The sequence below is a fragment of the Mustela lutreola genome, chromosome 7, assembly GCF_030435805.1.
Source record: "Mustela lutreola isolate mMusLut2 chromosome 7, mMusLut2.pri, whole genome shotgun sequence".
Taxonomy (NCBI): Eukaryota; Metazoa; Chordata; class Mammalia; order Carnivora; family Mustelidae; genus Mustela; species Mustela lutreola.
Genome location: NC_081296.1, coordinates 68,056,407 through 68,078,673, shown reverse-complemented (window position 1 = coordinate 68,078,673; position 22,267 = coordinate 68,056,407). Strand labels below are relative to the sequence as shown.

Below are 22,267 nucleotides of genomic sequence, written 5' to 3'. Positions count from 1 at the left end.
AAAAAATGAGAGAGAATGCGTTAAACTCGTACCCATAAAAACTGAGAACTAGAAGAAAGCTACAAGTCATCTCACCCATTGTTTCCGGAGAAATAATAATACATAACCCAGAGTGGACAAACGGCTATTAGGGAGGAGGAGGTTTTCAAAACCTCTTCATTTACTTTTTTCAAAATCTAACAACTCTCTAGCACAGGCAATCCTTTTGTATCCCTAACTGAAATCGTGCCTGCTCGGCTTCATTCCATTTCTGTCCTTTGTTAAAAGAGAAAAATGACCCAGCTCCCTCCACATAAAAATCTGCCAGAAATTTTAAGAAAAGAGGGGGAGGGCTAGCTACCCAGAGCACACACATTTCTGAGGCTGAAAGCACAGCCTCTGCTGAAAGGCAAAACTGACAACTGTAGAGAATTTGAAGCTGAAGCATGTTTACAACTGATAACTTTGAGTTACATTTCATCAACGCTCAGCAGATTTGGCAATAAAACGTCAAATTACTCTTTTCTTTTTTTTTTTTTTTTTAAGATTTTATTTATTTATTTGACAGAGAGAAATCACAAGTAGATGGAGAGGCAGGCTGAAAGAGAGAGAGGAAGAAGCAGGCTCCCTGCCCAGCAGAGAGCCCGATGTGGGACTCGATCCCAGGACCCTGGGATCACGACCCGAGCCGAAGGCAGCAGCTTAACCCACTGAGCCACCCAGGCGCCCCCTAAATTACTCTTTTCTAATTCTATCTCACTGCAGAGACTTCCCTCCCTTAGAGAAAGCTTAATACAAATCCCAGCTCTCAATTACCCATTTCTCAATCAAGACTCTCAATGCCATTTCTACTTGGCTCTCATTCCAGCTTTTAACCATATTTCAACCATATTTTAACTAAGTCTCTCCTGAGTTAAAAAGTCTTTAATGAGCACTCTTTTCTGAATATATGCAACCCCTCTTCTCACTTGTGCCCTTCATCCCTAACGTGGCTGGCTACATCTCTACTTCTTTTTCAACATTTTCATATTCCTAATTCCAATTTTTCTTTAAAGACATCACAAAACTCCTCCTGATCATCTCCCTTTCTTCTGGAATTCCAAGTTTATTCCCACTATATCTGACACCATTAAAGTGTTTTCATTCACTTATGCACTTAAGATTTACTGCTCACCTTACACTATACTAAACAATGTGATATAAAAGAAATAAATAACATGACTCTTGGCCTTAAGAAATGAAGGCATACATAAAAGAGCAATTAGAGGGCGCCTGGGTGGCTCAGTGGGTTAGGCCGCTGCTTTCGGCTCGGGTCATGATCTCAGAGTCCTGGGATCGAGTCCCGCATCGGGCTCTCAGCAGGGAGCCTGCTTCCCTCTCTCTCTCTCTGCCTGCCTCTCTATCTACTTGTGATTTCTCTCTGTCAAATAAATAAATAAAATCTTTAAAAAAAAAAAAAAAAAAAAAAAAAAAAGAGCAATTAGAGATTGGTTCCAAGGTAGTGGGGCTACTCAGAGAAGTCCCTGTGGCTGCAGTAAATATAGAATTGGAGGTAAAAGTAAGGGGAGAGGACGCCTGGGTGGTTCAGTTGGTTAAGTGGCTGTCTTCAGCTCAGGTCATGATCCCAGGGTCCTGGGATCGAGTCCCACATTGGGCTCCTTGCTCAATGGGGAGCCTGCTTCTCTCTCTGCGTCTGCCTGCCTCTCTGCCTACTTGTGATCTCTCTGACAAAAAATAAATAAAATATTGTTTTTTTTTCTTTTTAAGTAAGGGGAGAATTTGATGAAAAGGCTGCTTTAGACAGGAGGAATAGTATGACTCCAAGCAGCAAGCCATCTGAGGTAAAAGCTGCACAAAGGCCCTCTGTCACTTCCTTCTTTGCCCGCCCCCAACCTCAAAGGCAGATGTCTTTTGGTCGTCAAATTTTACTTCAGCATTAGTTATCCGTGAATCACAAGCTTTCTGATTGTTATCATGATGACCCACAGCCACCACATAGTAGAGCAGCTCACAAAGCTTTATCATCAGGTCCTATGTGGATTACTACAGGACAGGCTTTTAGAATCATCTTAAGTCAAGAGTTCAGTGAGTGTGGGGGGTCAGGCATCTGTAGGGTCCTGGGCACACAAAACCAGCAACTACTTTTGGGTGCTAAAGATAGACACCAGCACTCTTGCTCTGTCAGACTACTCAAGGGTCATTCAACTTCAGCTAAGTATTTCCTTCATTCTCAGCTCTAGGACAAACAAAGCCATTTAAAGCAGTCTGAAACACTGATTTTCTATTTGAAAACAGGGATGTTTAATGGTGATGCCAGAGGGATACTCTTTTTCACTGTTTTCCTAGAGAACTTCTCCTCTTTTCTTGTCTCAGGACTCAGGACTTCACCTCTGTGAAGTCTTCTCTAATTCCCCTAAACTGACTTAGGTTCCCTCCCATGTGTTGCCCTTAAGACCTTTATGCTTACTTCTAGGACAGCAATTAAACATACCAAGTTGTAATTATTTGTTTCTATATCTGACTAGCCACAAGCTCTTTGATGGCAAGGATGTTTTATTCGTCACTGATTCCATACATAACAGGCACAGAATAAATATTTGTTGAGTCCTTTAATGATGAATGATATGGGAAGTTTTAAAGAATGGCAACTGTACCTTCTGAATTCCATTCCAAAATTATAGTAAGTATTAACACTGAAGAATAAACTCCCATTACATAATTCTACTACCTATAGCATTCTTGGTCAGAAAAAGAGGCCAAAACATATGAGAAGATTGCTTCAATAGTGGTAGTCACTGTCAAGTTACCAGCCAAGAATAACAGAGCTTGCAGTACTAAGAATGATCCAACACAGTAAATGAGCGAAGACAGTCAAATCTTAGTTTCTAAGTTCCAGGATCATTCTCCTACTTCTGGAGAATATGAACAGTGAATTCCTATTAGAGTCCTTAGAAAGGTCACCAACTCCACTGCCATGAAACCTTGTGGCTAATTTCAATTCAATATGACCTCTGCTGGAATATACAGGAAGGCTGTTCTCCTTCTGACCACATTGAAGTAAGGTTCTGTTAAAGGACAGAGATATGAACTAAGCCTTCCCGGAATCCTTCCATGTTGTACATGAGCACTCTAAATTATTCCTCATTGGCCCTACTCATCCTCTGAAGAGATACAGGCAAGGCAATAAAATGCTGCTGTTTCCAATGCTTCTCCCTGTAGCAATCCTGTACTGCACAAGGCTACTGTGCATATTGGCTGCTAATATTACACAAAAGTCTACCTATTCTATGAGAACAAAGCCCTAGGTTCCTTAAGGGATTAAATAAATTTGGTCTACTTTTCTAATCCCAAAGTTGTGGGGGCTCAACGAAGTTGAAGAAAACATAAGGACCTACACCTGGACAAGTGAGGGGATGGAAAAGGACTGGCCTCTAAGCAACTTCTGGAGTGTTGGGTTGGGGGTGTGTGTGTAACAGTGCTAGGCACAGAATGAGTAAGACAGGCAATGTTCAAGGACAAACCAGGAGAACTGTTTTGCTGGCAGATACCTGGCTCCTTGCATGTTATCATTCCTTGGCTGACCAGAGGCTCCAGTTAAGTTAATTTAGGCTTCTTGAAGAGACAAATTTGTTTTGACCCCAGGCAAAAGCACTTAGCAAGCCAACTCCTCAAACTAGGTGTTCTTTCTGCTACTTCTGTCTTGCATAACCTCAGCCATGACACTAACACCTGCAGCTACCTTAGTCACAATTTAGCCCTTCACAGGGTATATGGTCCCACTACTTTATCCAAAATGGGCTGAGTCATCACTTATGAACTGGCTTCCCCAAGCACCGTTTGAGTTTGTAGCGAAGCTACAAGTGAACCCGGGTTGCTTTTCTCTTATTCCTTTTCATGGAGAAATCTCAGCATGCCCACTCCTGCTGCTCTTTTTCCTTTAACCTAAAATGAAATCTTTGCTTCCTTGAGGAGCAGAGATGGGCACATTTGATCCTTTAGAGCCGACAGGAGCTCTTGGTTCTTCTCTCTCCCAAGAAAAGAGGAAGCTGAAAGAGGAACATGGAAGAGAAGACGGGAGGACTGGAAAGGGGTGCCTCCCAATTTTAGGACTCACCTTGGAGCTGAGATCCTCCCGCCGGTTTCCTGCCTTACTCCTGCGTAATTTGATGGATGGGGATCGCAGCAGGTTCTTGATTCGGCTGGTAATGGTTGACCCTTCCACAGCCATCATGATGAGGAGCACCCGGGGACAGATCCTGGCCCAGTCTTGGAACTTGTCTCAAAAGCGGCACTGCCTTCCCACTCCACAGGTCCTTCCAGTATGCCCTCCCACTGACCTGAGATGGCAGAGGCCACCTTACCTTCTGCCTAGCTGTGTCTGCAGCTCTTATCTCTAGGCATTACCCTCTCTTTGCTCCTCACACCTGCCTTCAAGCCCTGCGTGGTTTCTTACGTCTGAAGGACAAACCCATGAAAAAGAGGGGGGAAAAGAGCTGCAAAGAAATACCAGGCCCACGCCTGCCAGAGGCATTCAGCTAGAGGGATGGGATTGGCCCTAGTAGGGCTTGTGGTTGTTCTGCTCCCCGTTAATTCCCAACTGTTTCCATGGCAACTGCAGTGTCTAAAGAAGGAGGCCGCCGAGGCCACCGAAGAGTCCGCCCAGGGCTTGGACACCTGAGCTGGCGGCCACAGGGACGCTCGGCGCGGCGGGGTTCGCAGTGGCCCGGCAACCGGTTCTGCCACGGGAGCCTCCCTCCCCCACCCCCGACCCTCCGGAGCTCGCTCTCCGCAGGGGCCCTGGACCCTACTCTTTCACCTCCCTCAGCAGCCCCAGCAACTCGCCAGCGCCCCCGCTCGGGCTCAGCCTCACCAGCCCCAGGGCGCGGGGGGCACCCCGCTCACAGCGCCCTCAGGCATCGCGCTCGGCGATTTCGGCTCCGCAGCAGCAGCGGCAGCAGCAGCTATGGTGGCACGAGCGGCTCAAAACGCGAACTACCGCCTGGGCCAAGCTACAGGCTGGTGAGGCGGAGCCGAGGCGAGTGGGTGCGGTCTGTAACCAGGAGGGCGTTCTGAGAGTGGACCAGTAAGGCTTAAGAGGGCGGAGCCAATAAAAGGGCCTAGGAAGCAGAGACGGGACTCGACAACTAAGGGTTTCGCACAGTGCGGTCGCGGGGAGCGCTCCTAAAGGAAGGTCACCAGAACATGGCTTCAGAATTGAGAGAACCAGCCTTTTATGGTATTATGAGGCCCGGTCCTCCAGAGAAGTGCTCTTCCCAGAGCTCCAGCAAGACGGTAACCACGCCCCCAGGGTGCAGCGGTTGGCATTTGAAAGGCCCGGGGGACCTTAGCCTTAACTGACTCCTAGCTCACGATTACAAGGTTGAGGTACAGCTACAAGGCTCTGCGCCCATCGACCCCAAGCGCTGGAATTTAAAGCGGTTTCTGCTCGCCGCCTCCCCCGGCGCTTTGACCTACGTGAAAGGACTCCCCTAACTCTTTAGATAATAAGTGTTTTGAACTGGGGGCAACCTGATTGGCCATGATCGAAAAGGGGCAGGAAATGATAGCCATGTACTGAGCTTTAGATATGTGAGGTAAGTGAATGCTCCTGAGATACATTTCTTTAGGCTCCAATATCCCACCGCACTCTCACCTAGCTGATAAGGACTTTGTTGATCCAGATTTTTACCCTGTTTTCTTTCAAAATTTTTCAAAAGTTTTCCCTAGTATCGTTACTTTGGCGAGGTCACCATCAAGCTTGCTTTCACTAGATATAGTGGTATAGTCTGAACTTTCTAGCTCATTGTGGGGGAGAGGAATGCAGCGCTCGCACAGAAATACTCTTTATATATTACTTCTTTGGTGTCTCAGTTTGTTTTCTAGAAGCCCTCTGGCGTCATTATTACTTCAAGATGGCCTATGAAAAGGTTAACATAAGCCAAAAGACTTGGGCCCCAGACGAAGTGTACACTGCTATGTATCTTGTCTCACCCTATCCAAATCTTTCGAACCCCTGGGGGAGATGACGCCTTAGCAAAAGAGGTATGTACTTAGGTGTATTATAGCCATGTATTAAAAACAAGATCTGCAAAGCCCACAAGTTGAAACAAAAATCAGAAAAGTCATCTCCTAGACAACCAACTGGCAATAGCTAGGAGAGGCATGAGGCTTCCTTCTCTTCCACCACACACTGCAGACATAATGGAACATAAAATGGGATTTTCCATTTATTTCTCAAATCTGAGGAAGTAGGCAAGGGTCAGCCAGAGTATTCAATGGAAAGTTGGTTCCTTCAATTCCTTGCCACTATTTTATCTCTACTGGGGGCGGGGGACAGGGGGAGAAGGAAGCAAATGTAACACTAGTAAATGGTGCCACCTGCCGTCCTTGCTTGTGTGCTACATGGCCCAGCAACTGCCCACCTCTACCCTCGGTTGTCCCTAATTCTCTCCACATTTTTGCGTTCTCTAGTGGTTTTCTCACATCCCTTGTGGCCAGACGAATAGGTTTACAAAGTGTCATTGGTCATTTCCTGTCCTAAGTTAAGTTAGCCTGGTTTATCCCCTTAGAGAAAATGTTCCCCAAATTACTCTCATCTGAAGTTGTGGAGGCAAATCCAAGCTCCTTTCATTGTCTAAAATGATCTGGCTGAAAAACTGAGAACAGTGTAATGAGATATTCTAAGTCTAGAATCTGCGTACTTCCAGTCTAAGATCCCAACAAAAACCATGTATCTTTAATTCTATACCATTTAATCCATTTATTGTCTAGGTTACTATGCAGCTTTTCAGTATGGGAATAGGCTGTAGGCTGTTCCCATGCTTCATGAATTATTTCCTCAGAAAACAGTAATCCTAGGTCGTGTAAATAAAAGCGCTATTCCCTTTTCTTCAAATTAATTGCCAACCCACCCTGCAAATGCAGTTGACCCTTATGTAAGTATTTCACCATCCATACACTATTTCACTTTTTATTCTGCCTGTGTATGTCCTAAACATACATGGTTGTCATATTCTAAAATGTAGATGTCTAGGAATAGATGCATACAATTTTGCACTATATTCATTAGACCAGATTTTTAAATTCACTCTAGGCTTAACATGCAAAAAGGTGCAATTCTAAGATCCTAGAAAACTAACAGGCTGGAGTAAACATTTGCTCATCAGTTCAAATATTTATTGAGCACCTTCACATGCAAGGCACTGTGGACAGCTGAGATCAATGCTTGCAGTTGGAAACAGGATGGATCTCAAAACAATGCTTCCAAGACTGCTTTCCTATTTAACATAATCTCTTCTAACAGCAGTTTGCAATGATGTAAGAAATTTAGTAGAGCTTAGATTTGTCTCAAAATACCCAACCCATTCCGTGGTTCAGCCTTCTCACCCTCCACATATGCCTCGAGGCATCACACCATTACTCAATGCTTATGTACCTCTGTAGAGCAGGTAAAGCATATTTAATATACTACAGACATGCCTCAGTTCAGAATTTATATCAAATTATTCCCCTTAGTTCTGAAAATGCATTTATTTTTGACTGAACTTTTTCTCCAAATGGTAGTGAGAGTCTATGTACCTCAGCTTTAATTTTCTTTGTATCCAGCCATTCGTGTTCATGTAAAATTTCATTAGAGATAATACAATAACATGAAGATTTGATGCCCTCACAAGCATTTTCTTTGAAATCAACAATTATGTGCAAGAAATGTATTGAGATTCTTGGTTATCCATCATTCTCCATGAAAGTACCTAAAAAGGTGCTGCCTATTCTACTCTGTGCATTGTTTTTTAATCTGGGTGGGAGGAACAAGGGTTATCACCATTTTTCAAACCCATCTTCAAAGTGCATTTACCTCTCTATTCACCTGATCCCATTCAATTATCTTAACCAATATAATTGAGAGAGAGAGAGAAACTACTAAACACTGTCCCAAATTATATATGGATTATCTGCTTTTCATTTGTGTTCAAAACATTTTCAAACTTGTTACAGAAGGGCCTGCCAGGTATTTCCTTCATAGTTCTAGGGGGAAGAACTCTGAATTTATTATACATTTACCCAAAGTAATTTGCATCAAGTTTATAATACATAGTACACAGATTTCATGTTATCTTCATCTTAATGTCTGAAGGACCCCTTTAACAAAACTTTTTGTAAATCCTGATACTAGTTAGTAAACATGTACTTTGCTTCAAGAACATTTATTGTCCTTAGCCCCTCAGACTGTTTGTCTCCTTATTCTCTAAGGTAACTGGTATACCTTGCACACATTAATATTATGAGACTAGCCTTTCTTCACTCTAAACTTCTTGAGACAAACACTTGCCATCAATTTGTGTAAAATTTTGAAGTCTCCATGTAAAATATGCTACAATTAGCAAAGATCTCCCCCAAACGGCACGTCAGACACTTTGAAAACAGGAAGTAATTCCTATGATAAAACTACTTCAGTGGCACCTCTCTCATAGACTCAGGGCATTAAATTTCTCTGCTCCAACTCAGCACAAACCTCCCAACAAATCCTGCTTTAATTATTATAACTGATTTATTTCAAGTTTATACAGTCTGCCTTCCACTCACCAAACTTGTTCTTACGTTTCTAAAAAAATAAGTCATTTTTCAAAAGCAGAAAAGGAAAGATATATATTTAATATATAAAAGAAAAGGCTAAATCTGACATAATTATATTCTTAAAAACATTCCATTTATTTACAGATGTATAAAAAGGCGAATTATTGGTCTACTGAGATCATGCTTCTTATAGTGTTAGGGTGAGAGCTCACTATCCTCCCAATTCCTCAACTCCTCTCACTCTTTCATCTTTCATAATCTTTCATAATCATACATGTCATTTTCATAGATCAGTTTCTCCTGGGGTAAGGTTAAAGGGTAGGAGTTTTTGGAGATTTGAGATTTCTGTCAAGACTGCAGGACTATTGTAAAGACGGAGCCCTCCAAATTAGCCCTCACAACTTAGTAGTTCTAAGAGGTCTTGAAAACGCCATTATCTTGGGAGTTTGTAAAGACATCTGCAGCCTTCCTTAAACACGTGGAATCATCTCTTATTTCCATCTTTGTACATCTCTCATGTCAACTATCTTCCCATCAAGAACTGATACTACCTGTTTATCTATTTTCTTCTAAAAAAGGAAACAGTGTTCAGAAGCAGAATGGTCCTTCTTTTCCTGAGGATTATTCAACTCACTTGCCTTCTCCTTGGCTGACCCTCAAAAGCCCTAAGAGCCTTGGGAAGTCAGGAGGAAATGTGAGGACGAGACAAGCAAGTTAATAATGGGAAACTGCGATACCTGGATTAAAGTACTAAGATCTCCAAGGACAATTATTAGCAGGGGAGACAGGTACTGGACTCCTTGGCTAAGGCATTGAATGAAATCTGCTGGGTAAAGAGGACTGGGAGGGATAATGAGAAGCTGAGGGGCACTCATTACCTACTTCAAGCTTCTTCAAGAACCTTTAAAGGAGGGAAGGTTGAATGCTGATGAGCAGGTCTAGAAAGGCAAGTAGCACAAAACCAACAATGAATTTGCTCTCACTGTAATTTGCGGAGGAAATTTTCCATGCTTTTTCAATCTGCTGATACCAGAGTTATGAGAAAGGGAACCAACCATGTTAGTACTAATTCACTGGCTAGAACCATTCCAAAGCTGGTCTCACAAACTATGTCTGAAGATATGCTGAGTGGGATTTGGCATAAAGAAGGCAAGGGGTGGGGGGATGCAGAAGAAACAGCATCACCTAGGCACAGCCCAGGCACTGGAAGCTCTTGTGTTAGTGTTTCACAACACAAGCAAATCCTGTCAATGAAGACAGAACAGGGGTTACATTCCAAAATATAATTATTTAAGAAAGGCAAAATGCAGCAGCTAAATCCCAATCTATACATTTTCAGAATAGTGATTCTTGCCCCCAGGAGTTTCCAAGAGACCCCTCAAGTGCACCATGATTATTTACAAACTAGATAGGAAACATCATTTCTATACTCAATACAAATCTCATCTTCTAGGTTGAAAACTTCAGCCTTTGAGAAATCTATGAAAACAACTATACAAAAATATAAATATCTTTATCTTTACAGGCTGTCAGTCCTTCATACCCTGACAGCTAATGAGTGAAAAAGCTCTACAGATCATTGAATCCATGGTAGCAGATAATAAAAAATATATCTCGTGATTCAAATACTGCCTCATTTCCCTGGTAAAGAGTGCCTACTGTGACTTTCCTTTTCTTTACATCCTGTGCAGGTAATAGTGAATGAAACCTTCAAGCACCAGGAGGCTGGTTTGATTTGGGAAACATCCAGCCCCACAATTTTTTGTTTTGGCCACTGTCTCTGGTCTGGGCAGGGAATGCTTTTCATTTTAGCTGTCTTTTGAGTGATGTGATTTATGAAAAGGGGAGGGCTCCTTCTATGCCTATCTCCAAAATATAAATTCCAGGTAGAAATCCCTGGTACTATGAAATGTCTTTTCAACACCCAGACAGTAAGGAGGAACTAGTATTTTCCTTAACATCTCAAAATAATCACCTTAGTATTAAAAGTTAAAAGCATTCCTACTTTACCAGAAGGCTTGGGTTTATAATTCTGATTGAAAAAATAAGGGAATGGAAGCTACTTGGGAAAAAGAAGAGAAAATTTTGCTGAATGACACAAAGTGTTTCACTTTGGTATTCCATGGTACCCATCCTCTCTCCCACTACTCTTAAAACACCAACTAAAATCTATCTCTTCTGGATCCCTTTGCACAAGTGCATCACATTCCTTGGATTTCAGACTTAAACCACTTAAAACAATAGCTATCCACTACAGTTCAGCCCATAGCAACTCCAAAGTCTCAAGCAGCTTTTAATCTAGGAGGGAAGAACTAGGAACCACTATGGACCTAGAGTCTTGTTATGAATTCCTTAGGTAAGAGGGGCACCTCGTGTTCAGTAATGGATCACATCTTCTTAGAGAGGATGAGGAGACCCAGCACCACAAGTGAGGTAACACATTTTAACATGATCAGAATTTCATAGTAGTTATTTCTAATACCAAGGTCAGCACCCTACCCCTCTTTCTCTACCATCCATCCACCGCATCAAAGTCAAGGATCACAGTTCCATGACACAAAGAGATGCCTATAGAGAAAGGAGGTTTCCCTCATAGCCTGGCTTCTGCCTGAGGACAAGTAAGTTCATTTCCCTGCAGAACTTGGTGAGGCCCCAGAGTTGCCCAATTTGGCCACAACAGGTGCCAGTGTAGGCATCACCTTGCTCTCCCGGCATTCCTGGTCATTCCCTGTTAAGTTCATTTTGTGTCCAACTGATCCAACTTTGGCAGCTACAGGTGCCAAACAAGGCATCACTTTGAGACTCTGACCATCTGCATCACTAGAGGGATTAGCTACTTTTAAACCTAGAGGTGCCAACTTTGGCATAGGCCTCCACAAAGTATCTGTGGTGCTGCTGTTTTCTAGGCCAGCCTTCATGTGTAGGACAGGAGGTGAGGACACACTTTCAGGCTCTGCAGGGACACCAGAAGTACTCTTCCCTCCATCACTGGCTTTCCTGTGGGGAAGGAGGGAATCCTTTATCTCAGAGTCAATAACAATCTTAAGGACATCTGGCTCAGAAGCTGGTTCAGCAAGTTGTTTTTCATTCTCAGAAAAGTCATCATCTTCCAAGTGCAAGAGGAGAGGACTGACAGAGTCACTCTCCCCTTGTACATCAGGTAACTCTTTCAAACCAGTTCCCAAGTGGCCAACCTGGAAAGTTGCTCGGTTCCCAGGAGGAAGCTTACTGATAAAAGCCCGTCGAGCATCCCCTGTGAACTCCGTATCCATAGAGCTGGGCAGTTCAGCCAGGCTAACAGAGTCATCATTTAGTTGCTGATTAAGAAAGGCAATCTCATTGAGCAAAGAAGTCAGTGTCTCATCAGTATCATCCTCATCTTCCATGTTAGTTAGCAGTTCACTGGGATCCAGCGCTGCTTCCTCTATAGCAGATGCTACCTTTCTCAGTTCCATCTCTATACTTGAGTCTTTGAGATCTTTCATCTTCAATTTATGAAACGTAGACTCCTTTGGCTTCGGTTTCTCCCGTCTAGATTCACACTCTTTCCATTTATATTGAATACCTCTCATTTCACCAGAAATCTTTTTGGGTAAGAACTCTTGTGTTTCTTGCATACTGGAAACATCAACTATCTGTGGAAAACCAGAATCTTTATTCGCCAGAAAAACTGGTGTTGAACCCAATGCCATTCGGCCTTCTCTATGGTTGCTTCTGGAAGAGATTCTACCCAAATCTTCAAAGGAGTTATCTTCATTCCTGATAGTACTTTTCAGGTGGTCAGATGGCTTGCCATCAGGAACTTCATGAGGATATTTGCTGCCACCCATATCTCCCAAACCTCCCTCTGTGGCCAATGATGTCACATTAACAATTCTTGGCATCATAAATAAGTCGTCATTTTCTGGGGGAGGGAAAAAAAAAATGCGTTTAGATCTACATTGGTAAGCATCCCTCTCTCATTCATACCCAAAGACCAGAGTTCTGAGAGATTTAGTAGTCAAAATTCACCAGTTTACTTTTTAAATTTTTTTTTTATTTTTATTTTTTAAGATTTTATTATTTTAGAGAGAGAGAGAGAGAGAGAGAGAGAGCGCACTCAGGATGAACGGCAGGCAGGGGGAGAGGGAAAAGCAGGCTCCAGGAAGCCTGATGCAATGCAGGGCTCAATATCAGGACCCTGGGATCATGACCTGAGTCGAAGGCAGACACTTAAATGACTGAGCCATGCTGGTGTCCCTCACCAGTTTACTGTTATCAAGAAGATGAAAGGAAATATTAGCTCTTCAAATTATGAACCTAGCTTAACAAGAAAACAGGTAAAATCTAACCAAAGGATTCTTTAACAGTGTTTAAAGTCTTATTTAATTATTTTATAGAAATGCTCCCCAGTTTATTTTTTTATCCTGAGGCAAACTTGTATCTTGATTCTGTTCACCCAATTAACTGCTACTCTGAGGGTAAAATGAAGCCCTAAGAGGCAGCACTGTAAAGAAAAGGTGACCCCTCTAGAAAGGGTTTAGCAGTTACTAGTACTGGTAAAGATACCCTTTTACCTTAATAGAAATTTAGGTGCCTAGAACCTAAATCATCAAACTGAGACTTCCTTTTCAATTCTACTCCTTATCCCCAAAAGGGAGTGGTGCTCAAACTGAATCAGGCTAGTAAAGCAGAAGTGCACCATCTCAGATTATAACACAAAATTAATAAATATTTATCAACACCAAAACCTAAAACAATGACTCTGCATCTTCCTTTTACTTTATCTTTTCATGTTTTTCCTACTTAGAAATAACTAAAAATCACAAAACAGTTCCCAATCCCAAGTTTAAAAAAAAAAAAATCAATAGAGCCAAACATGTTATAAAAAGAGGGTCAATTCTTTCCAAAGAAAATGCAAATATAAGAGATCTTTATCATTACAGAACACATTCAAAAGCTTTCTCTGTCACAATGGTACCAGGGTAACTCCTTTTGTTTGTTGTTAGTGTTTTTTTGTTTTTGTTTTTTTTTTTAACCAGGGCTAACTCTTCTCCCTACCCAAAGAAGATAACACTTACAACATACCTGATTGAGCCACAGCACTGGTGGCAACTTGAGGCTTCAGATCTGCTTCCAAGAGAGCAGGAGAAACAGTTACCACTGGTCCTGAGAATAAAGGACCCTTCAAGGTGAGCAACTGCCCTTGCGGAGTCATCACGATGTTAGCAGAGGTGTGTGGAGTGTTAGAGGGTGAGGTATTTTCTGTAAGGAAAATCAGAAATAAGTTAAGGACAAAAGATCTTCAATTATGCTAATATAACCTAGGAGTCTAGGAGATATCCCTAAAACCACACTCTGACTTAAAAGGCCAAGAAGTAAATTTCAAATTTGGTTAGGGACCCTCAACTTGGAATTTACTTCCTGAACCACTTTTCACTGCATAATGGGTTATCTGTGCACTGATTCTCCTAAGGGACAGAACTTCTGTTGAGGAAAACTCAACATGCAACCACTTTTTCATTGGAATGGTTCCAACAGTCCTGATAGTGAATTTAGATAAAGGCAAGCATAATTCTATCCTCCGGCTTGCTTTTCTTATACACCTCTAACAAAGTACAAGTTTCTAGCCCTTAAACTTTGTTTTTCCATCTATGAAATGAGGTGGACTAGACTTAACTGATCATTAAAATTCTTTCTTAGCAAAGTTAAAACTACCTCATTTTAGTATCTCTCAGTACTTTCCTAGATTTCCTGGTTCACACACTGGGCAACGCAAAGAGTAAAAGAGGAAATACTATTCTCTTAATGATATAAACAAGTAATATTAAAGCAGAATAGCCGCATTTCCAAAATCAAGATAGGTGAGAACAGTAACTTAAAACCAATTTACTTTGTTCCTTAATAGCAATTCACTGATAGGCAATTGGATAAATATGGAGTCTGGCTCAACAAAATTAAACTTTTTTTTTTTTTAATTTATTTATTTGACAGACAGAGACCCCAAGTAGGCAGAGAGGCAGGCAGAAAGAGAGAGGAGGAAGAAGCAGGCTTCCCCGCAGAGCAGAAAGCCCGATGCGGGGCTCGATCCCAGGACCCCGGGATCATGACCCGAGCCGAAGGCAGAGGCTTTAACCCACTGAGCCACCCAGGTGCCCCAACAAAATTAAACTTTTTAAAAATTCCAATTTATTGGGGTGCCTGGGTGGCTCAGGGGGTTGGGCCACTGCCTTTGGCTCAGGTCATGATCTCAGGGTCCTGGGATCGAGTCCCATATTGGGCTCTCTACTCAGTGGGGAGCTTCCCCCTCTCTCCGCCTGCCTCTCTGTCTACTTGTGATCTCTCTTTGTCAAATAAATAAATAAAATCTTTAAAAAAAAAAATTCCAATTTATTTGTCTCAGCAAGACAATTCAACTCAGAAACAAAAACTGCAGGGAAATCAAGAGTTTGAATATAAAGTATGAAAGGATGGCAGCTTAAAAAAAATGATTATTGAAACATTAGGATAACATGACTGCTATCAAAAGCAGGTCTTACATGTTACCATAACTGGTAACTTAAGATTTCCTTGAGTATGTAAAGCTAGAAACTAAAATCTAATGTAGCTAATATTCTTTTTATACAACCTACCTTTAATTCATTTAATTAAATCTAAAATTACAGACAAGAGATGACTCACTCCACTGAACTAAATGATATTCACCTATATTAAGGAAGGCAAAAAATGTCCCTCCTACCTGTGGCCTGGTCTCTTTTTCTGGAAAGAATCAAAGGTTTCCCCTTCCTGTTATTTATAAACATCTGTCCAAGATCTACAGATGATGCAGATCCTTCCTGCTGTTTGCTAGTTCTGGGAGACACATCAAACTCATCTGATCCCATCTTCTTTTTTCTTTTTTGTGCCTCTAGTGCTTGTTGTTTTGCATAAATATACTCCAGCTTCTTCAGGACCACTTCTTCTGTCTTACCTGTAGGTTGATAGGGAATAAATTGTCACTCTTTATAAGACCCCATATAATAATGAGAAATAGAGTCAACTGAAATCCAGTTTATTTAACTGTATTCCCCAAAACTATGGAAGGCAAGAGTGATTATAATTCAGAGGAAACATCCCACCCATTCAAAAGGTTAACTGTTAGCTCTGGGAACCAAGCCATAAACTAAGAAGTATCTGAAATGTCTACTGAGGATTTCTCCTCACTAAAGATGTTGTATTATACTCTTTTTACCAGGTATCATTCACGTATCTCACCTGAAAGAGATGATACTTTCCGAATCAAAATATTCCGTTTTCGAGTCAGAAGATTTTTCTGTCCTATCAACTTGTCTGCTTGATCTGTTAGTCCCTGAATTTCGCTGAATGCCTAAAAACAAAAAATTAATATGTGAATTGATTTGCTCTTTCCTATAAACAGGTAAGGCCTACACAATTTCCTCAATGAAAATATTTTAATCTAATGCTTTATAGAAAACTTTATGTCATTTAAAACAATTCTTAATGCTTCAGAAATTGCTTTGTTAAACTGTAGGAGGCTATACTTATATAAGTATACTTATACTTCTAAGGAACATGACTATTTCCAAAGGGCACCACTGAGTGTTTCATAGGTGTTTCTACTACTACAAGGAAATAGAAAACATTTTACTTTGCTTAGATTTTAATAATCAACTTTAAAATCAGCACCTAGTAAGTAAAATCTGGTTGCAGTAATTATGTTCTAGATAGACGTGAGTGCTTGCCTTGTACTCCTCCAACTTCTACTTAGAAGCAATTTAAATGAAATTACTGTAGATATTTCAGATTTCCTTTTAAAATGACTGATGACTGTTTTTTTTTTAAAGATTTTATTTATTTATTTGACAGAGAGAAATCACAAGTAGGCAGAGAGGCAGGCAGAGAGAGAGGAAGGGAAGCAGGCCCCCCTGCCGAGCAGGGAGCCTGATGCGGGACTCAATCCCAGGACCCTGAGATCATGACCTGAGCGAAAGGCAGCGGCCTAACCCACTGAGCCACCCAGGCGGCCCTGACGACTGTTTTTAAAAACTGTTAAAATACCACCTATGTGACCACCTGGGTGGCTCAGTCAGTTAAGCATCTGCCTTCTGCTCAGGTCATGGGTTCCAGGGCAGACTCCTTGCTCGGCAGTGAACCTGCTTCTCTTTCTGCCTGCTTGTCCTCTCTCTCTCTCTCACTTACACACAAATAAATAAAATATTTTTAAAAATCAGAAACATTAAAAGTATCCATCTATCTATATATCACTTATGTTGTGCTTTTCACTGTGGTAAACTATTCTAAGGCCACCTCAGTGGTGTAGTCGGTTAACCTATTCAACTCTTAGTTTCAGGTCAGGCTGTGATCTCAGGGTCTTGAGATCAAGCCCTATGTCAGGCTCTGGCTTCTGCACAGAGTGTGCCTAAGACACTCTCTTCCTCTCCCTCTATCCCTCCCCACTGCTTGCTCTTGCTCACATGCTCTCTAAAATAAATAAATCTAAAAGTAAATAAAATGACGGGCAACTGTTAAAACTATGTTAAAATATCTCTTATGTTGTGCTTTTCACTGTGGTAAATCATCCTAAATGCTATGGAGAACACCAATGCTAAAGAGATTGTGGTAAGTAGAGCTAATCAGAGTTTCTGACTTAATCGAAGTTAGTTTAGCTGGTTAAGAACTTGACTTTAGGTGACAAACAGCTCTGACTCAACACGAGGTGTTTTCCCCTTAAGAGATTTGTTGGATGTTCACTAGTCCATATTCAAATGTTAAATACAAGCTCTACTTCAATCTCCTCTTAGGGCGAGGATTCTCTGTCTCATAGTATGTCGAGAAGATTCTCTTAGTCAAATTGTCATTTGTGGGTCATTTATAGATGACACTTACCCTAGTGAGAATGAGACTTTTGGAAACCTTGGAAGAATGAAGCAATCCCAATGTGATCTTCAATTTCTCAAAGAGATCCCTCATTTCACCACGCCGGCGACGCTCATTGGCAGTGTGTGTCCGGCGATAATAAGCAAAAGCTTCTGCTTCTTTTTGTAGTTTTTCACTCCAGTAATCAGGCTTCAGTTTTAGAGGAATTGGTGGAGCCTATCCAAACAAAAGATTGCCACCTGATTATTTCTCATTCGTACTGGCCCTCTACCTCCATCCCAAATGGCAATGTTCCATACTACATACTAGATATCCATTGTTTTCTATCTGTCTATTTTAATAACCTCTTGATGTTGGTCATCTTACTATCAGTCTATCCTTCCTCCAAATCTGGTAACCAACAGTATAAATCACTACGCAGCTCAAATTTCAGTGGTTCTCAAATGAAGAAGACTTTGAAGAGGGAAATCTAAAAACTTACCCATGTAATTTATTATTAAAACTTGTTTTCATGACAAAAATCACATGAAAATTTTCAACAAAATCTTAATTTGTGGAAAACAGGTTTAAAATTTTTTTCTTAAATGCTTTAAGATCTTTTACAATTTGGTAAAGGATCAACTGCCTCTCTTCCTAAATCACCATTCTGTCCAACCATTCTCAGGTGCTAGAAGTTTCCAAAATGCACTATGCAATCTCACACTACCCTGCCATTACAAACTGTTGCCTGAACCTATCCCTCCCATCCTATTCTCCAAAACTCAACATGTAAAAGTCATACTTTGCATTTCTTCAGGAAAGTCTTTCTTGACCCTCAGTATGCCTTAGGCTTCTTTCTCTTACTCTCACTTTTAAAAAAATTATTTACTTAAAAAAAAATAAATAATAGTAGATGCACATAGGGTTTTAAATCTAACTATCTGAAGAGCTTTTAATGAAAACCAACTGTTCCCTACATTTGTACCTGAATCCTTAAAAACAACCACTTCCTGATTCTTTCAGAGGCTTCTTCTGGTTCTTAAATCTGTATTCTAAGTAAAGAAAACAGTAATACAGCTTATACTTCTCCATTTTCAATGCTATCTACTTCCTGCTATGCAGAAGTTTTAGCTCACACACCACTCTAACATCTCACATTCTTCCTAATATAGACATGTCAATAATTCTAATTCTTCTACTGATCCCTTTGCAACCTGAATATAATTCTACATCAATTTCCCATTTCATCAACACAGTATCTCTCTGTAAAATGAGGACATCAGCACTCATATCCTTCATTTCTTCTTCCCTCTTTCACCTCCCAATTTGTTCTTTGTACTTACATACTTTTTAAGACTGCAAGTAAGTCTTCCATACTTTATTCACAGATTATGAAAGCTTGAAAAAATCATTAACAATGGCTACCTTAAATCAAGACAATGTGAATACTACTCATACAAAGTGAATCATATTTCCTGTCTTCTATAGTTTCTTGGTTTTGTGTTTTTTCACTATGATGTTTCTAACTCCTTTCTGACACTGGAGGCCTTTATCTAACCCTGACAGTATCCCAAAACCCTTACATAAAATCACTGTCTTCCTAAAGTCAAACTCATTGTGCATTAGTATAGTATGGGAAAAGAAAAGATACAAGATACAAAATTATCAAATTTAATTATATAGTAAGACACTACAAATGATTTGCACATAATAATTAGGGGTCAAAATAGTGGCTTACGTACATAAGGTATTATGAAAATTCTTACATCTGAAAAATGTTTTAGGATGAATGAAAAAATACGGTGATATATGCAAAATGATTATAATCATGTAAATATGTCCACCCAAGGGCGCCTGGGTGGCTCAGTGGGTTAAGCCGCTGCCTTCGGCTCAGGTCATGATCTCAGGGTCCTGGGATCGAGTCCCGCATCGGGCTCTCTGCTCAGCAGAGAGTCTGCTTCCCTTCCTCCCTCTCTGCCTGCCTCTCCATCTACTTGTGATTTCTCTCTGTCAAATAAATAAATAAAATCTTTAAAAAAAAAAAAAAATGTCCACCCAAAACCAGATCAAACTCCAACTAATCACCCAGTGGTTTTTAAAAAGGCTTGAATACCTCAAACCCATATCCATCACTGTTTTATATTACTTAAACTAAAAACAAACAAGTGGAAAATGGTTTAAACAACCAAACTCTCTTCCACGCTTAGCCTAAGTGGGGAGGAGGGGAACCTTGCTTAATTATGGTGCTATGAAATCATACACTCAAATACATCAAGAAAAGCAAAAGAGGGCTCATAATTTAGTGGCTCCTTGAATTTCTAGCCATCATTCAGAGAATTAATTTTTTTATTCACTGAAAATCATGAGCCTAGACAGAAAGAATGCCAGCCTTTTTTCACATCATACAATTACAGTACAGGATTAGTTTTCAAATAAGCACATCAATTTTCATCAACTCTGTACCCATTTTATTTTATTTATTTATTTTTTAAAGATTTTATTTATTTATTTGACAGAGAGAGATCGCAAGTAGACAGAGAGGCAGGCAGAGAGAGAGAGAGAAGCAGGCTCCCTGCCGAGCAGAGAGCCCAATGTGGGACTCGATCCCAGGACCCCGAGACCATGACCAGAGCCGAAGGTAGCGGCTTAATCCACTGAGCCACCCAGGCGCCCCTCTGTACCCATTTTAATTCTTCTAAAATATTCTATTTAGTAGTAGAGAGTTAAGAGAGGAAAAAAAGCACTTCAACAGTATAATTTCATGAAGGAAAAAAAAAAAACTAATTATATTAACCCACTGGCACAAATAACCCTGAAAAGTCATAGCTAATAGAGGAATGTTATTTCAACTGTAATGACAAATGTTATCAATTGCGTTATTGCCATTAAATATATTGTAAATACCTTTCGACTCCTTTCAGCAGCTTTTTCATCTGCAGAGATATGGGTACGGCACCTAGGTAAAGACAATATTTTCCAATGTCTTACTGAAATTCAATAACCCAAGACCTATTTCACTGAACAAAGCCATCCCAAACTGTTTGAAAGTATAACCAGCTTCTTTTAGTCAAGGTCTGATGATATGGGGCAATATGATTTATTTCAACAGTATGCTTTTTCCTCTAAGTATTCAAATAGTCCCTAAAACTGCAAATTACTTTTTCAACCATGAAATATTTCATATATACAACCTGTTTAAACAAATTATACAATGAACATCTATCTGGGTGTCTACCACTGAGCTCAAGAAATAAAACATCTCAAATATACAGGGAATCTTTTTTCTATTTCAAATTTTTATTTAAATTCTATTTAGTTAACATTCAGTGAAGTACCAGTTTGAGGAGAATTCAGTGACTCATCACTTACATACAACACCCAGTGCTCATCGTTATCAAATGCCCTCCTTAAATACCCATTACCCATCTAGCCACCCCCTCCCGCCCTCACCCCCTGCTGCCCGGCCCACGGCTCAGTATGTTCTCTAAGAGTCTCTTAGGTTTTCCTCTTTCCTCCCCGTACCATATGTTCATCTGTTTTGTTTCTTAAATCCCACACATGAGGGAAATCATATGGTATTTGTCTTTCTCTGACATATTTCGCTTAGCAAAATACACTCTAGATCCATGCATGTGGTTGTAGATGGCAAGATTTCATTCTTTTTGATGGCTGAAGAATATTCCACTATGTGTGGAATACCACCACACACATCTTCTTTATCCATTCATCAAAAAAATACAGCCCACCCAATCACATTTCCTTCCTCTCTTTTTTCTTGTAGGTGAACACTCTCAAAATGAGTTTTTTGGTTTTTTTTTTTTTTAAGATTTATTTATTTTGAAAGAGGGGGTAGAGAGCACGCATGAATGGAAGGGAGGGGCTGAGGGAGATGGACAATCTCAAGCAGCCTCAGCAATGAGTGCAGAGCCAAATGTGAGACTCGATCTCGTGACCCTGAGATCATGACCTGAGCCAAAATCAAGAGCTGGAGGCTTAACTGACTGAGGCACCTGGGTGCCCTCAAAATGAGTTTTAACCTTGCATATCTTTGCAGTTTTACTAGGAATGTACATATCCCTAAATAGAAAATACTAGGTAGCACTTTTAACATTATATATTATGGTATATCTTCATCTGATTTCACTCAACATTACATCTGAGATATTGACAGACACAGTTCTAGTTCAATCATTTTAACTGCTATATAGTGTTCCCTAAGCATGAAGTTTACAAAATTTTTCAGAATTCTAATAATTGTTTAGATTGCTTTCCAATTTTCTCAATGGCAAACAATGTTGCAGTGCATAGTCCCATACATGGCCCCTTGTACCTATGTGTGAACTTTTCCAGGTTATATATACCTAAGAGTAGAATTGCTGGTTAGAAGAAAGGTGTGGAAGTCAACTTCAGTCATATCACACTACTCTCCAAAATGGTTATAACAATTTATACTCCCACCTGCAGTATGTTCTGACTGCTCCACAATTAGACACAACAGTATGATGAGAAATCACAACTTTTGCCAATCTTATGGATGTAAACTAATGAAGTCACTGTGGTTTAATCTGTATATCCCAAAATACTTGTGAGGTTAAACAAATTTTTATGTGTTTATTGTTCGTCCAGGTTTCCTCTTCTGTGATCTGCCTATGATATCCATTATATACTTACCTATTCCCTCATCTTTCTCTTACTGACTTAAAAAATTATTTATATCATTGATACTAATCCTTTGTCAAACATGTACTGCAAATATTTTCCTTATACTATTAATTTGCCTTTCACAGTTTTCATGGTATAGTAAGAGAAATTTTTAAATGTTTAACAATCTGTTCCTTTGCAATTTGTCCTCTGTGTTGGTTATTCTTGACCCTTTTAT

At 40.4% G+C, this 22,267-nt stretch overlaps 2 protein-coding genes and 1 long non-coding RNA gene across 20 annotated transcripts in view; 1 reads left to right on the top strand and 2 right to left on the bottom strand.

Annotated features, from left to right (window-relative positions):
• MAPKBP1 (mitogen-activated protein kinase binding protein 1) overlaps positions 1-5,011 on the bottom strand; it is a 53,489-nt gene extending 48,478 nt beyond the window's left edge. Inside the window, exons 1-2 of one of the 3 annotated variants that reach the window (XM_059181248.1) lie at positions 4,850-5,011; positions 4,094-4,316 (exon numbers count right to left, since the gene is read on the bottom strand). In XM_059181248.1, coding sequence (XP_059037231.1) covers positions 4,094-4,210 — 117 coding nt within the window. In that variant the 5' untranslated portion in view covers positions 4,211-4,316; positions 4,850-5,011. Of the gene's footprint in view, positions 1-4,093 lie in introns of all 3 variants that reach the window. The other 2 variants (XM_059181249.1, XM_059181250.1) reach the window with 2 other exon arrangements.
• Positions 4,971-13,720, top strand: LOC131836155 (uncharacterized). Its single transcript, XR_009355523.1, has 3 exons — positions 4,971-5,271; positions 5,851-6,021; positions 13,575-13,720. It is a non-coding gene; the product is annotated as an uncharacterized LOC131836155 (long non-coding RNA).
• MGA (MAX dimerization protein MGA) overlaps positions 8,598-22,267 on the bottom strand; it is a 170,479-nt gene continuing 156,809 nt past the window's right edge. For all 16 annotated transcript variants that reach the window (XM_059181225.1, XM_059181221.1, XM_059181220.1 and 13 more), the window contains 6 exons: positions 20,293-20,344; positions 17,419-17,625; positions 15,787-15,898; positions 15,272-15,502; positions 13,621-13,797; positions 8,598-12,457 (listed from right to left, as the gene is read on the bottom strand). In XM_059181225.1, coding sequence (XP_059037208.1) covers positions 11,178-12,457; positions 13,621-13,797; positions 15,272-15,502; positions 15,787-15,898; positions 17,419-17,625; positions 20,293-20,344 — 2,059 coding nt within the window. In that variant the 3' untranslated portion in view covers positions 8,598-11,177. The remainder of the gene's footprint in view (positions 12,458-13,620; positions 13,798-15,271; positions 15,503-15,786; positions 15,899-17,418; positions 17,626-20,292; positions 20,345-22,267) is intronic.